At 43.7% G+C, this 14,632-nt stretch overlaps 1 protein-coding gene across 1 annotated transcript in view; it reads right to left on the reverse strand.

Moving 5' to 3' along the window:
* USH2A (usherin) overlaps positions 1-14,632 on the reverse strand; it is a 593,484-nt gene that overhangs the window by 158,589 nt on the left and 420,263 nt on the right. Inside the window, exon 47 of the mRNA XM_075863335.1 lies at positions 5,738-5,921. Coding sequence (XP_075719450.1) covers positions 5,738-5,921 — 184 coding nt within the window. The remainder of the gene's footprint in view (positions 1-5,737; positions 5,922-14,632) is intronic.

Below are 14,632 nucleotides of genomic sequence, written 5' to 3' on the forward strand. Positions count from 1 at the left end.
CCACGGCAACACCGTGAGCAACAAGAGAGGTGAACGAGCCGAGTCAAACCAGGAGTGTACGAGGTACCAAACGCAGAGCAGAAGAGTAGTCAGAAAGCCAGGGTCAGAGTGGAGCAGGATCAAATAATCAGGAGCTGTAGCTGGGCCAGGAAACCACACGAGAAGAATCACAAGCACTGGAGGAACAGGAAAGGCAGGTATAAATAGACAGAGGGCGGGAGCTAGCTGAGTCTGGCCAGGCTGCGATAGGCTCTCCCGCTCCTAAGCCTGCCAGCCTGAGTGGTGGAAGCTGGAGTCAGTCTCAGAGACATAGACTCAGGTGCCGACTCATTACCTATGGGCGTTAACCCCGCTGTGCCTGGCAGATCCTTTACAGCTCTGTTCTCATTTTGTTTGGAGGTATACATCATGAGGATTTCCTGACGTATACGTACAAAAAAAAGGCTGCAACGTATGTCACAGTATAGGTATACAGTGGCATACGTCGCCAAGAGGCTCCCGTTTATATACTATGTGATATATGTTTTAAGCGGGAAGCCTCTGTATAGAAAAGCGTAGTTGATTATACATGCAGATGTACAGTACGCCAGCCCAACGGATGCAAACAGGATACCATTTTGGCAATCGTCAAGCGAATGGAGCCCTATGGATACGTGTGACCTATACGCCCAGAGCTTTTCCAATGCATATGTAAACGTAGGGCTCAAACATAAGGGAAACAGAGCCTAAGGATAGTTATATACAGTGATATCTAAAGGGCCTTGTAGACTAGCCAAGAAATTGTAACGATTGAATGATTAGCGATTCGTTAAAGAGTCGTTCCGTAGTGAACGATCGTTATTTAATTGCATCTATTATCGTTGAAATAGTCGTTATTGCGATCAGTGTTTAGGTCGCTTTTCTGGCATCTTTTGTGCATTTGCAACTCAACGATACCTGTTTAAACTTGCACATTTAGTGACGACAAAAAATAATATTTCTCTCATTCAAAACGATGCTATCAGCGATATACGAAGGATATATCGGTAATTGTTCAATTCGTTTGCAGTGTTTACACCTAGGCTGATTGATCACTTTTGCTCAATCGAATGATTATTCGAATGAGAATCGATTAGTTTAAAAGGCCCTTAAGTTATTTCTTATAAAAAATGGACATGGCATCTAAACAAACATCCTCAACTACAGTCTTTAAAATCCTTTTATGGGTCCCCAAAATCATCTTCAGGTTACCCATCAGTCACAATCTTCCAGATCCGTTCATGGGGAGATCCATTCTTCCTTCCTCATCTGGGGCCTCCAAAATTAATTTACAGGGACACCGCTTATAATTCAATGTGATAGTACTTCAAAAATACAGTGGATTAAGCCCATTGTGTTAAAAGTAGATTTCTCCTTTATCTTTTCCACTGTGTAATTATCTATTGCAGATCTATGGTGGCCGAAGAGCGCAGATCATCAAAGTAATCTTCTCATATGTACCTATGATGCCTAGAACATCATCCTAATTGGATTTCCTTCGTGTCTCCGATAATGTTATGACACATATCCCATGGCCCATTCGCCAACTGTTTTTTTTAAGTTTTTTATGCTACAGTGATTCTATTGTGAATCCGGACCTTTTTGGCTTGGTTATTGACTATTGACTATTTAATCTGTCTTTGTCTTCTATGGGTTCCATCTTGGCAACTTACTTCACAGTAACTTGTTGGCCCCAAGAACCTGATGAAGACCTTGGAAGTTACAATTCTCCTGTTCATCACCTCGGGATTGATATCTTTTTAGGGTTTTGAGGGTCACAACCTGCAGGATAGGTCACGACCATGTCCATTCTTTCTTGTGGACCGAGGTGAAAATGGGCTCCCTGTTTCCACCAATGCCAAGAATTGGTGTCATGTATGGATTTGATGACCCACCTGATGATAAGGATTGTAAATTCTCTCTTTCAATATTTATCTCTTTTTTACTATTTTTGTGTATTTATTTTCTTAATCAAAATTTCCCTAGGATTCTTACATCGTTGTACCGTACATTACTGTCTTGTACGTAACTTGAAGCGCCTGGACTCCAATGCAAAAGCTCTAACAGTGCTGTCCACCTACTATGTGCCCTCTATAATACTTTTGTATACTTCAGTACAAGAGGGCCCTTTGGGCCCCTTCATGTTCCAGGACCTGGATGCGACTTCTACTGCTGAACTCCCTCTCTACGACCCTGCTACCAGCCAGGTGGCCAAGCAGCCAAAGAGACCTCCACCAACAGGTGAGATCCTGTAATTGATAACAGTAGATAATGAAAGGAACGAGTAAAAGTGTAATGATGGGGTTAAGGAAACAGACAAGTGAGCCCTAATCTACCCGCCACTCAGTCCCTGCCTACTTGCAATGACCCGCCCTAGGCAACGGGGTACAACTGGGCGACGGTCCCTACGCTCAATAAGTGCAAGACAGACAAACGCAGAGCAGGAGAGTAGTGAACAAGCCGAGGTCAATATGAAGCAGGGTCAAGTAGTTCAAGAAGCTGCAGCAGGGCCAGGAAACCAAACGAGAAGAATCACAAGCAAGGAGGAACAGGAAAGGCAGATATAAATAGACAGAGGGTGGGAGCTAGCTCCGTCTGGCCAGGCTGTGATAGGCTCTCCCACTCCTAAGCCTGCCATCCTGAGTGGTGGAAGATGGAGTCAGTCTCACAGACATAGAAGCAGGTGCAGACTGATTACCTATGGGCGTAGACTCAGAAGCTGTGCCTGGCAGATCCTTAACAAAAAGGGGCCGAAAATATATGTCACTGAAAGACTAAGAAATTAAGAAAAAAGCACAGGGAACCACAAAATAAGAAGCATTCCATGTCCTGAACTTATATCTCCAGAAGAAGGTCATGGTAAAGTCAGGTCCCATTTTCGCTTTTGTTATAGGGCCCAATGGTCACTTGACAGAAAGTATAAATAATTAAAAAATTTTTGTTATGTGTGTGACCAAAAGCAGTTTTTTTCCTTCTAGAGGAGTGCTAATTTGCATATTTTTCCCATGGAGCATTTCCCGTAAGACTCCCTACACCAGCTGGATTTCCACAACCAGTACCTTCCATGTGCTGAATATAAGGTGGTAAAAACTAAATTTAGGGGCTACTTTGATGCATGGCCACCGGCAGGATCGTTTCTGCCACCGCACCCAATACTTACCTGTCATTTGTTGTCAGCAATTGGAACGAGTTTTATAAATAAATAAAATCTAACCGTAATAAAACAGCAGACATTGCAGTATATATATCTCCCCTCTCTACAGAATCCTCGCATCATCCATTTTCAATGTGAAAGGTACAGAAACAGAGAAAGCCAAGAAAAAAAAACAAAAAAAACAGGCAGCTGATGTATCCAAATTGAATTATAGGGGTTGACGCTGACTTGAGAAATTCAGTTTTATTAAATTAGTTATTCAGAGTAAACAGCTGTATTGGTCTGAATCAGACGACTCGGCTTTACTGGCAGCGAGGCCGCGCTAATGTTATATGCTCTTCATCCCATCATTATGCCTTTGTATTCTGTCCATCTGGCACTAAATTATACAATACGACTATACTGGCTGCTATGTGAGTGTTGCCTCCCAATGTAAACGGCTTGTGATTAGGCCCAAACGTGTCCAGTTAATCATCATATAGACGTAATAAACCCATAGAATACTTGTTGTCTAGCGGCAACGTCCGGCTATAAAAGGAGGCCTGATTGCGGCTGTAATAGAGTATAAAGAGACTAGTTCTGGGATTTTTCATTCTAAAAATGTTCATTTTACCCCCATTTGACACATCAGAATATCATTAAGAACCGCGGCTGAATAACATAATGCAAAAATCATAGAGTAGATCATGGAGCGATGACCATACAATGACATTTACTGCATTTTACGGCAACCGAAGGCTAAACTCGTACACTTCACAATCATTTATAATTCTCTCCCCAATCAGATTTTAATTACTATCTCCTATACGGGGCGTATTTTGTGAATTTACTAATAGCTCGGTCATTGGAGAACCGCTGTGTTGCCGTTGACAAATTGCTGCATTATTTCATTATAGCTCGTCAACGGAGAGTTTCCAGCGCAATTTGTCAATAAAAGCCATTTGGAATCTCCCGCCGTGCGGTTCCACATATTGATCCGGAGCCTGAACAGCAGTTAATAGAAGAATTAATCTGCAAAATACAATAATTCAAAGGAAAAAAAAAATAAACCTCCTAACAAATTATGGAAGGTCTTTTCACGGCTACTTGTCGGGCAAACAAGCGCCCACCACTTGTGACGGAAATGAAATTGATTTTCAATATGCACGATTTAACCAAGAAGTTTAATAAATTTGTCAACGCAGCCGATGGGATTTACTGAGGCCTTAGCTAGTGTTAAAGGGGAGGTATGAGATTAGACAAACATGGCTGCTTTCTTCCAGAAACAGCGCCTCTCTTGTCCACAGGCTGTGTTTGGTATTGCAGCTTAGTGCCATTCCAGTGAATGGGACTGGACTGCAATTCCAGAAACAGCCTATGGGCAAAAGTGGTGCAGTTTCTTGAAGAAATGAGCCATGTTTTTCCAATGTCATACAAGCCCTTTAACCTCTTGGCGCCATCTGCCATACTTTTAAGGTGCTGGTGCCATGTAAACACCATAAATTTACAGCACGGGGATGATGCAGGCTCAAAAGCTGTACCCGCACCATCCACAGTGATTGTCAGCTGTATATGTCAGCTCCCAGCCGTCTAAACCCTCAGATGCCGCGGTCAATAGTGACCGCGGTATCTGAGAGGTTAAACAAAGGGCGGGGGCTTCTTCTGTCAACCCATCCACGCCTAAAATTCAGCGCCTAATGGAAAGCCTGTCAGAAGTATTGCAGTTTATTATTGAAGTGATAAAGCTATTGTATAGTCTAGTCCTCTAGAGGGACTAAAAACATTGTAAAAAAAAGAAAAAAAGAAAAAAAAAAGTGTTCAGAAATATATTTAAAAAAACAAAAACACAAAAATATTTTTCCCCTACAAAATGCTTTATTATGTAAAAAAAGATATAAAAAAAGTGCATAAAATTGGTATCGCTGCAACAGTTACGACTGTACTATAAAAATACCATGTAACTTATCCTGCAAGGTGAAAGCTTTAAAAATACTCAAAAAAAACAAAACAATGGTGAAGGTGTTTTTTTGTTATCCCCCTCCCAAAGAATGGAATAAAAGTTTTTTTTTAATTGTTTCTCTAGTGCCAAAGTTTAAATATATATATATATATATATATATATATATATATATATATATATATATATATAAACTATAGAAATTTGGTATCTTCAGAATTGTACCGTCCCACAGAAAGAAGTAAAAATGACATTTATACCGCACGCTTCCATGGAAGAATTGCTATTTTTTTTTTCAACCCCCCTCCCCTGGTTCGACCGCTGGGACCCCCACCAATCCTGAGAAGGGCTGTCCCCGAGTGCCCTATGTGAATGTAGTGGTACTGAGAATGCTCGGCCACTTTCTATGGGGCTGCCTTAGATAGCCGAGCACTATATCTGGGAACTCAATAGAAAGTGAATGGAGCGGTGGCCGAGCTTTCCGAGTTCCGCACCTTTCACATAGGGCACTCGGTGACCCCCGTTCTCGGGATCGTTGAAGGTCCCAGTGGTCAGACCCCACCGATCAGACATTTATCATTAACTATGAAAATGACCAGTACAGTATTGCAATCTGTCCATAGTGTTACCTGCCGTTGCGGGTTGTAGCACTTCTGTCCACAAATGTCTTCTCCTTTCTTACATTTGATAAACAAGCACAAATGTCCATTCTTATCCATAGAAGTACAAGGATATGTGTGTTTTCTTCTCAGTTCATAGCCAAGAATAATTCCATTAGGTTCTTCTGGGGGACACCAAACAATTTCTGCTGATCTGTCAAAGGAAATAGTATTTTAATGGGAAGAAAATCAAATCACCACAAAATTCTCAATCCCAGTCAGAGTTAGAAAAACATGGCATCGTTCTACTAAAAACAGCGCCACACCTGGCCATAAGTTGTGTGTGGTATTGCAGCTCCGCTCTATTCACTTCAGTTGAGCTAAGCTGCATTACCAGACACAACCCATGGACAGATGTGGCGCTGCTTCTGGAAGGAGGCAGCTATGTTTATCAACCCCTGAATCACAATCACTGAATAGAACTGTTTAGATGTTCCCATCAAGGAAGATATCTACAGAAATATGTATGATAATAATAATAGTAATAATAATAATAATAATAATAGTAATAATAATAATAGTACTAATAATGAAATAATACTTATAGTAAGAAACAATAATAATACTACTAATAATAGTAATAATAATAAAATAATATTAATAATACTAATAAAACAATAATACCAATAGTACTACTTATAATAGTAATAATAATGAATTAATACTACTAATAATAATAAATAATTAAATAATAATAATGGTAATAATAATAATAATAATAATGATAATAAACAAAACTACTACTAATAATAATATTAAAATACTAAAAATAATAGTAAAATTAAACTAATACTAATAATCATAATAGTAGTAATAATAATAATAATAATAATAATAATAATAATAATAATAAATACTACTAATCATAGTAATAATAATAATAATAGTAATAATAATAATAAAAAAATACTAATAATAATATTAAAATACAAAAAATAGTAGTAAAATTAAACTAATACTAATAATAATAATAATAATAATAATAATAATAATAAAAAATACTACTAATAATAGTAATAATCATAATAGTAGTAATAATAATAATAATAAATACTGCTAATACTAGTAATAATAATCGTTGGAGTTGATAAAGAATGATTAACCTGAAATTCATAGCTTAAAAAAACAATTCCGAATTTTTCTTTAATTCAATAAGGTTGCCCTAGGCAGCATCATTTCAATATAATACATTTCCATAAAAGCCATATTCGGACGTCAGAACCTGACGATTATATAGAGATAAGTGGCATTAGATAAACACTGCTTATCTCTTCCTGCAGAGTTAAGGTCCTCTCAAGGGGGTTTTACACCTGCAGATTATCGTGCGGACAAGTGTTCATATACGCTCGTTCCTGATAATTGCCCTGTGTAAATAGGGGAACAATCAGCAGATGAACGTCTGCTGATCGTATCGTTTTAAAAAAGTTAAAAAGATTATCGTTGTCGGCAGCACCTCTCTCTGACGCGCTGCTGACATGATAATAATGGATCGGGACGAGTGATCGGAGTAACGACCGCTCGTCCCCATCTATAGCTCCGTGTGAAAAGAGCAAAGGAGCGCCGATCAACGATGTCTCTTGGCTGCACCGGCCGCTTATCGGCTGGTGTAAAAGGGCCTTTTCTATGCCCGTCCTGGGTCGTGTAAGCGAGCGCTGATCAACTAGACAGCTCGTTGATCTGCGCTCGTTTGCTCCTTTCACAAGGAGCTTTGTCTGGGGTTGATCGCTCGTTACTACGATCGCTCTTCCCCGTACATTTCTATCATGTGGGCAGCGCATCTCTCTCTGCTTACACAGGGTGATGCGATGCCAACAACGATAATACTTTACACATTTAATACGATACGATCAGCTGATGAAAGTATTGCTCGTTCATCTACTGATCGCTGCCGTGTTTACACAGGGCAATTATCGGGAACGGGCCTCTTTGAACACTCGTTTGCCCGATAATTGGCCAGTGTAAAATGACCTTTAGTCTCCCACAGATCACCCTACTCCTGTGTTGACAACTGATTGTAGTTCTCGGTCTAAGGCTATGTTCACACTTACGTTGTGGCTACCATTCATAGCAAAAAATCACAACACTGTGCTGGATCCGCCGGTGCACAAGACTAACACCGGCGCCTGGTGGATACTATTGACTTACAATGGAGTCCTTCGGGAGTTCCGAAAAAAAATAGATTTGCATGCAGAATTATTTTCCCTGTCAAATCTGACGGAGTCTGCAACCCTTGGCTAGTCTGACCTATCAGTACTCAACGCCACACCTTTGCCTGATAACTTTTAGGGCGGATTTACACGAGCGTGTGCGTTTTGCGCGCGCAAAAAACAAAAGGCACTTAACAGCTCCGTGTGTCACCACCATATGATGCGCGGCTGCGTGCTTTTCGCGCAGCCGCCATCATTATGACACTCTGTTTGTATGTTTGTAAACCGAAAAGCACATGGTGCTTTTCTGTTTCCAATCATACTTCTTACTGCTGTTGCGCAAATCACGCGCGTCCCACGCGCGTCCGTGTGCTGCGCGGGATTTTCACACATCCATTGACTTCAATGGGTGCGTGATGTGCGAACAGCGCACAAATATAGGACATGTCGTGCTTTCACGCAGCGGTCACACGCTGCGTGAAAATCGCGGACTGTCTGCACGGTCCCATAGACTAGCATAGGTCCGTGCGACGCGCGTGAAAATCACGGACGTTCGTGTAAATCCTCCCTTACAGTGTCGTAAAATGCTTCAAACTTAATGGCGTGTTCCTTTAATTTGGGCGCAAAATATTTGCATAAAGAAGAGAAAAGTGTTTAACATGTTTTGCAAGATCTGACAATTTTATCACATAGCGTGCTTTATTTGGCACAGTTTCTGCTTGTCTGGTCTAGTTTTATCTTGACTAACTTTAGGAAAATATTCAAGAGGATCCGTCCGCTCTCCTGACATGTTTATTTTAGTAAATAATTGTATTCCCATGAAATAACAATTCTGGAGCATATTTTCCTAGAACTCTACGTTGTACCGTTCCTCTGTTATTCCTCCTACAAATTTATGAATAAATTGACAGCTGGGTGTTGGGGGTGTGTCCCTACACAGACTGACTGTCCAATCAGCGCTGACAGAGTGAGACTATGTAGGGTAACGGTAACACCCACTTGTCAATTTATTCATATATTTCCAGGAGGAATAACTGAGGAACGATACAACATAGAGTTTTAAGAATAGACTCTCCAGAATTGTTATTAAATGGGAAACACAATCATTTATTAAAACAGACATGTCAGGAGAGGTGACAGCCAGTGTCCCCTATAAGGTGCATGGCTGTGCGGCCGCACACCTTCCACGGCCCGCCTGCTCACTAAAGTTTAAAGCCAGGGGGGCGTGGCCTAGCAGCGCATGTGAGAAGAAGCAGGATCCGGAGCTCCCGCTGCCATTATCCTTAAACTATATCCTGCAGTTGTTAATTTGCACGGTGAACCACTTAACACGAGAGGAGAAGTGGTGGAGAACCCGGGGACGATATTTCGGAACAAAACCGACACTCATAATGACCCGATCCCGGAAGTCAAAGGCGGCAGAGGACGAGGAGCTGAAGAAGCAAGATGGCGCCGACGCGGGCTCCTTCACGGAGCGCAGAGATGTGAGAGGGGCGGCAGCATCGAGGTTAGAGCGCTTTGCCCGGCACACACCTACGAAGCCTGCTGTAATCAGAGGGCAGATGAGTAGTAGGGAGAGGATGGCGGAGGGTTCAGGCTCCGGGTCCCGGTTTGAGCCACTGAGGACGCAGATGGAGTCGGATGAGGAGGAAAATGGAGAAGGGGTGCCGGATAACCACACAGACGGATCGGAAGGAGTCATACATGACAAGGCAGTGCCTGGATCTACCTTGGCAGACGTTTTTTTGGCGTTAAGCCAGTGCAATTCTACTCTAGCCAAACTTACCTGTCAGGTGGGGGGGATCAAAGAGGACATTTCTATTATACGACATGACCTGCAGAAGGTGTCTGAACGTACAACGGCGGTGGAGGGTCGGGTCAGTGAGCTGGAAGACAGAATGCTGCCCATGCGGAGAGATGTGAATGCAACGGCTGTGGATGTAAATTAACTTTTGTCCAAAACGGACGACTTGGAGAATCGTTTGCGCCGAAATAATGTGAGGATGGTGGGGATCCCGGAGAAAGTGGAAGGGGCCCATCCAGATTCTTATTTTGAAAAATGGCTGCTAGAAGTGTTTGCCAAAGAATCCTTGACGCCATTGTTTGCAGTGGAAAGAGCACATAGAGTTCCCACTCGACCTGGCCCACCTGGAAGACCGCCCAGGCCAGTTTTGGTGAAATTGCTCCATTACAAAGACCGAGATCTGATTCTTAGGCAAGCCCGGGAACGCCAAGATATTCGTGTGAACGGGGCGAAAATCTCCTTTTATCCAGATTTCTCAGCTGAGATTCAGAAGCGACGACTGCAGTTCCTAGATATAAAAAAACGGCTGAGGAGTCTTCGAGTCCAATACTCCATGTTATATCCAGCGAAGCTGCGGGTGGTGGCGCTGGGGACTGTCCAATTCTTTGAAAACCCAAAAGATGTGCTCAGATGGCTGGACAGCCATGAGGATCGTCTTCGTCAGGAGAGGGAAGAAGCTGCTGCGCGCACCTGAGATGGAAGGTTCCTGATGGGACTGTTGCTGGTGGGGGGAGAGGAGACAGAAATGCGGGTGTGCGTTGAAATGCTGAATTGTTGGAGGGGAGTTGAAATCCTTTTCTTTTAGAAATGGGGAAGGAAGGGGGGGGGGGGAATACTGGAAGGTTGACCGTGATATGATTACTTGAAATGTGAAGATAACATGTATATGCTGTATTCTGGTGGCGGGAGGATCGGAGCTTCTGAAGTACAATGCATAGAATATTTTATATGTATTTATACATTGTGAATAAGGTGCTGAAATGTCCTGATTCTTCGCCTGCCCTGGCCCTCTTAGGAGGGTAAGTTTATGGCAAGGTGGGGAGTTGAGGGATATAACAGGGGGGAAGGGGATGTGTTGCGGGGGGGGGGGGGGGTGGGAGGTTAAAGCGTGCCGTATTCAGAAGTGTATTGTACTATATGGTATATCTCAATGTCAAATCCAAGCCTTGATTAGATGGGAGGAAGGGTAAATTTTATGTCCTGGAATGTCAGGGGTATGGGGGAGGCTACAAAACGCAGGGCTATTTTTGATTCATTGAAAAGACAGTCTGCTGGGGTGATGGGATTGCAAGAGACTCAGCTGACCAAAGACACGGCTCATCAGGCGCATAGAACCTGGATTAGGCACAGTTTCCACTCCTTTTATTCCACATACTCAAGAGGGGTTAGTCTCTTGGTACATCGGAGCCTGCCGTTTAGTTGCCTGGACTCATTCAGTGATCAGGAAGGTAGATATGTAGGGGTACACTGTAAACTTTTTAACTGGGAATGTATTATAGTGATACTGTATGTGCCTCCCCATACTCTGTGGTCCCCATACGGGAAGTGTTAGAGAAATTGGCTGGTTGGCCGATGGTCCCCACTATACTAATGGGGGACTTTAACAATATAATGGATAAGGCGCGTGATAAGTTCCTGGGGAATGGAGGGGGAATGGAAGCCGGGTTGACATTGTTTGGAAAATATATGACGGAGGTGGGGTTTACGGATGTGTGGCGAGCTAAATGGCCATCTACTGTGCAATATTCCTGTGTCTCTTCTACATATGGGTCACTGTCCAGGTTGGATTTGATATTCAGTAATAGTCTGGGAGTTATGTGTGTTGAAGAGGTGGAATACTTGCCGCGCTCGCTGTCGGATCACTCTCCAATGCTAGTGAAAGTCAAAACCAGTCCTCAGGAGGGAGGACTTAGAATGCATTGGCGGCTAAATCCGTTCTGGATTCAATTGGTAGGGGGGGAAAAAATAGCCTCGAGTTTACAGGAATATTTTGAATTTAATTCTGGCACGGTGCCTGTAGACGTCTTGTGGGATGCGATGAAGGCGTATATTAGAGGGGTATATATACGAGAGATTACGGCCATTAAGAATAGGACTAAACAAATGGGTGTGGAATTGTCAAATAGGGTAACACTAACAGAAGAGAGTCATGTTACACATTGCACGGCAGATACGCTTGCTCAGTGGAAGAATGCCCAGAAACTATTGAGGGAACATGTGATGGAACAGGCGGCTAATAAACGACTTTTTATGCAACAGAAATATTATGAGGAGGGGGAAATGACAGGTAGATTATTGGCCACTATAGCTAGGCCTGCACATGACCTGCCTAAGTAGAGTCGTGTGTTAGTGCTCCTTCCCTTATCCCTACCAATCCCTTCACCCCCACCTTTAGGAAAAAGACACGTGACACCGAGGTTGGATGTGAAATGGCCACAGCAGCCGTTTTATTAATTTCACAGTTTTAAAACCAAATTAAATCCGAAACATTCGGATAACTAATTAGGAATCCACCAGAGAATTCCTCCTAATAATTCACATGACCCAACATGGGTCAGAATCATAAATAACAATTTAACGTTAACATTAGACCGAGCAGGGGCAGTCCTTGAAGCCATTTTAGATATTCCTTTTTTTACACACCTCGAGTTAGCCATCTGCAAACCACCAATTACCTCCAGCCGTAAACCAGCTCGGAGGCACCGCTCACCTCTGCAGATGGCTCCAACCACCAGAAGTCCACTTCAAGGGGATAACACCCGATGAAGCCCTCAAGTGCTATACCGACCACTAGAAGTCCACTTCAAAGGGATAACACCCGATGAAGCCTTCGAGTGATATACCTTCCACCAGAAGACCACTTCAAAGGGATAACACCCGATGAAGTCTTCAACCATGTACCTTTTTTGGGGGACGCATACCCCCGATGCGACCCCCCCACCAATTTTGTACTGACTGGCCTCAAGGACTCCCCCCGCCAGCTGCCATGACACCAGGACCTACTCCGAACGAAAAGAAAAAAAAAAAAACATGTTAAATAAGCACACAATAAAATTGCCACACTCATAAACAGACTTAATAAAGACCACAAGGGATAACACCAAATGGGAGGGAGGGTGGGAGCTTACTTGTGTGAGTGTTACTTCTCCCGCTGCTTCCGGCTCACTGCCGAAAAACAGCGGGAAGCTCCGTAACGGCCCCCTAACTCCTCCCTGTCCCTCCTCCACCTCTAACTTTCCCTACAAAGTTAACCCTTTCCCTCCTAGGGCTGTCATGGAGGCTTCCCTCCTAAGCCCTGCAGGCTGCGTCCAGCCTCGTCTTGACCTGCCTAAGTAGAGTCGTGTGTTAGTGCACCTTCCCTTATCCCTACCAATCCCTTCACCCCCACCTTTAGGAAAAAGACACGTGACACCGAGGTTGGATGTGAAATGGCCACAGCAGCCGTTTTATTAATTTCACAGTTTTAAAACCAAATTAAATCCGAAACATTCGGATAACTAATTAGGAATCCACCAGAGAATTCCTCCTAATAATTCACATGACCCAACATGGGTCAGAATCATAAATAACAATTTAACGTTAACATTAGACCGAGCAGGGGCAGTCCTTGAAGCCATTTTAGATATTCCTTTTTTTACACACCTCGAGTTAGCCATCTGCAAACCACCAATTACCTCCAGCCGTAAACCAGCTCGGAGGCACCGCTCACCTCTGCAGATGGCTCCAACCACCAGAAGTCCACTTCAAGGGGATAACACCCGATGAAGCCTTCAAGTGCTATACCGACCACTAGAAGTCCACTTCAAAGGGATAACACCCGATGAAGCCTTCGAGTGATATACCTTCCACCAGAAGACCACTTCAAAGGGATAACACCCGATGAAGTCTTCAACCATGTACCTTTTTTGGGGGACGCATACCCCCGATGCGACCCCCCCACCAATTTTGTACTGACTGGCCTCAAGGACTCCCCCCGCCACAGCGAAACAGGCCTTGACCACCTTAAGCCTGTGAGTTCCGCCACACCACCACCGCCCTTTCAATTCCTTCTGCTATTGCCAAGCTCCACAGATCAATCCCAACCTCGGTCAAATGAACCCCATCGCTCCTCCAGTAGTTCCCCACTCCTGACTCCAAGTCCCTGTGCCGAACACAAATGCCCCCGTTTTTGGCTACAAATCGGGACACCGCGCGATTAACCTTAATGCGAGCCTTATTGACTCTTTCCACTGACCTAGCCAGCCGCCAATGTTTTCTTGGGACAATGTCCGACCACACAATTACCAACCTGGGATAAGAAACCCACAAACACAACATATCGTGTTTAATATCCCGCACCAACTCACGAAAAGGGCGGACACCCAAATCGTTCCCACCCACGTGCAAGACCAAGATCTCCGGGACCCTATCAAGCCGGGCATATGTCTGGAATTCCGCTAACACCCTACTCCACGACATACCTCTAAATCCCAGCCAATGCAAAACCGCATCCTGTCGCGGAATGCGCAACTGGCGACCGTCCGGGCGGACGTCCGCCCTCAAAGCCCCCCAATGCACGTAAGAGTGGCCCAGCAACCACACCAAACACGGAGGCGGATCTGAAACGGAAAAGCAAGTTAAATACCACCACACAAAACATTCTTATAAGTGCAAACGGCAAAACTCATAACAGATGGGGGCGGACATAAGACCTAAATCTGTTGGACTCCCAACGACCGATGCGCCGCACCCCCTCATCATCCAACCCCCAGCGCCCTGCTTCCGTTGCTGCGCCAATCCTGAAGGAATGAGATGAGTACGCGTCCGCCGCAACACCGACCGCCGCCAAGCATTTTTTGAATACAGCTCTAAATTGAAATCTAGACAAAAATAACCCGTCCTCGTGACATAGCAATGGCAACTCCGGAGACCCCA

The sequence above is a fragment of the Rhinoderma darwinii genome, chromosome 4 (genome assembly GCF_050947455.1).
Source record: "Rhinoderma darwinii isolate aRhiDar2 chromosome 4, aRhiDar2.hap1, whole genome shotgun sequence".
In the NCBI taxonomy this organism is placed as follows: domain Eukaryota; kingdom Metazoa; phylum Chordata; class Amphibia; order Anura; family Rhinodermatidae; genus Rhinoderma; species Rhinoderma darwinii.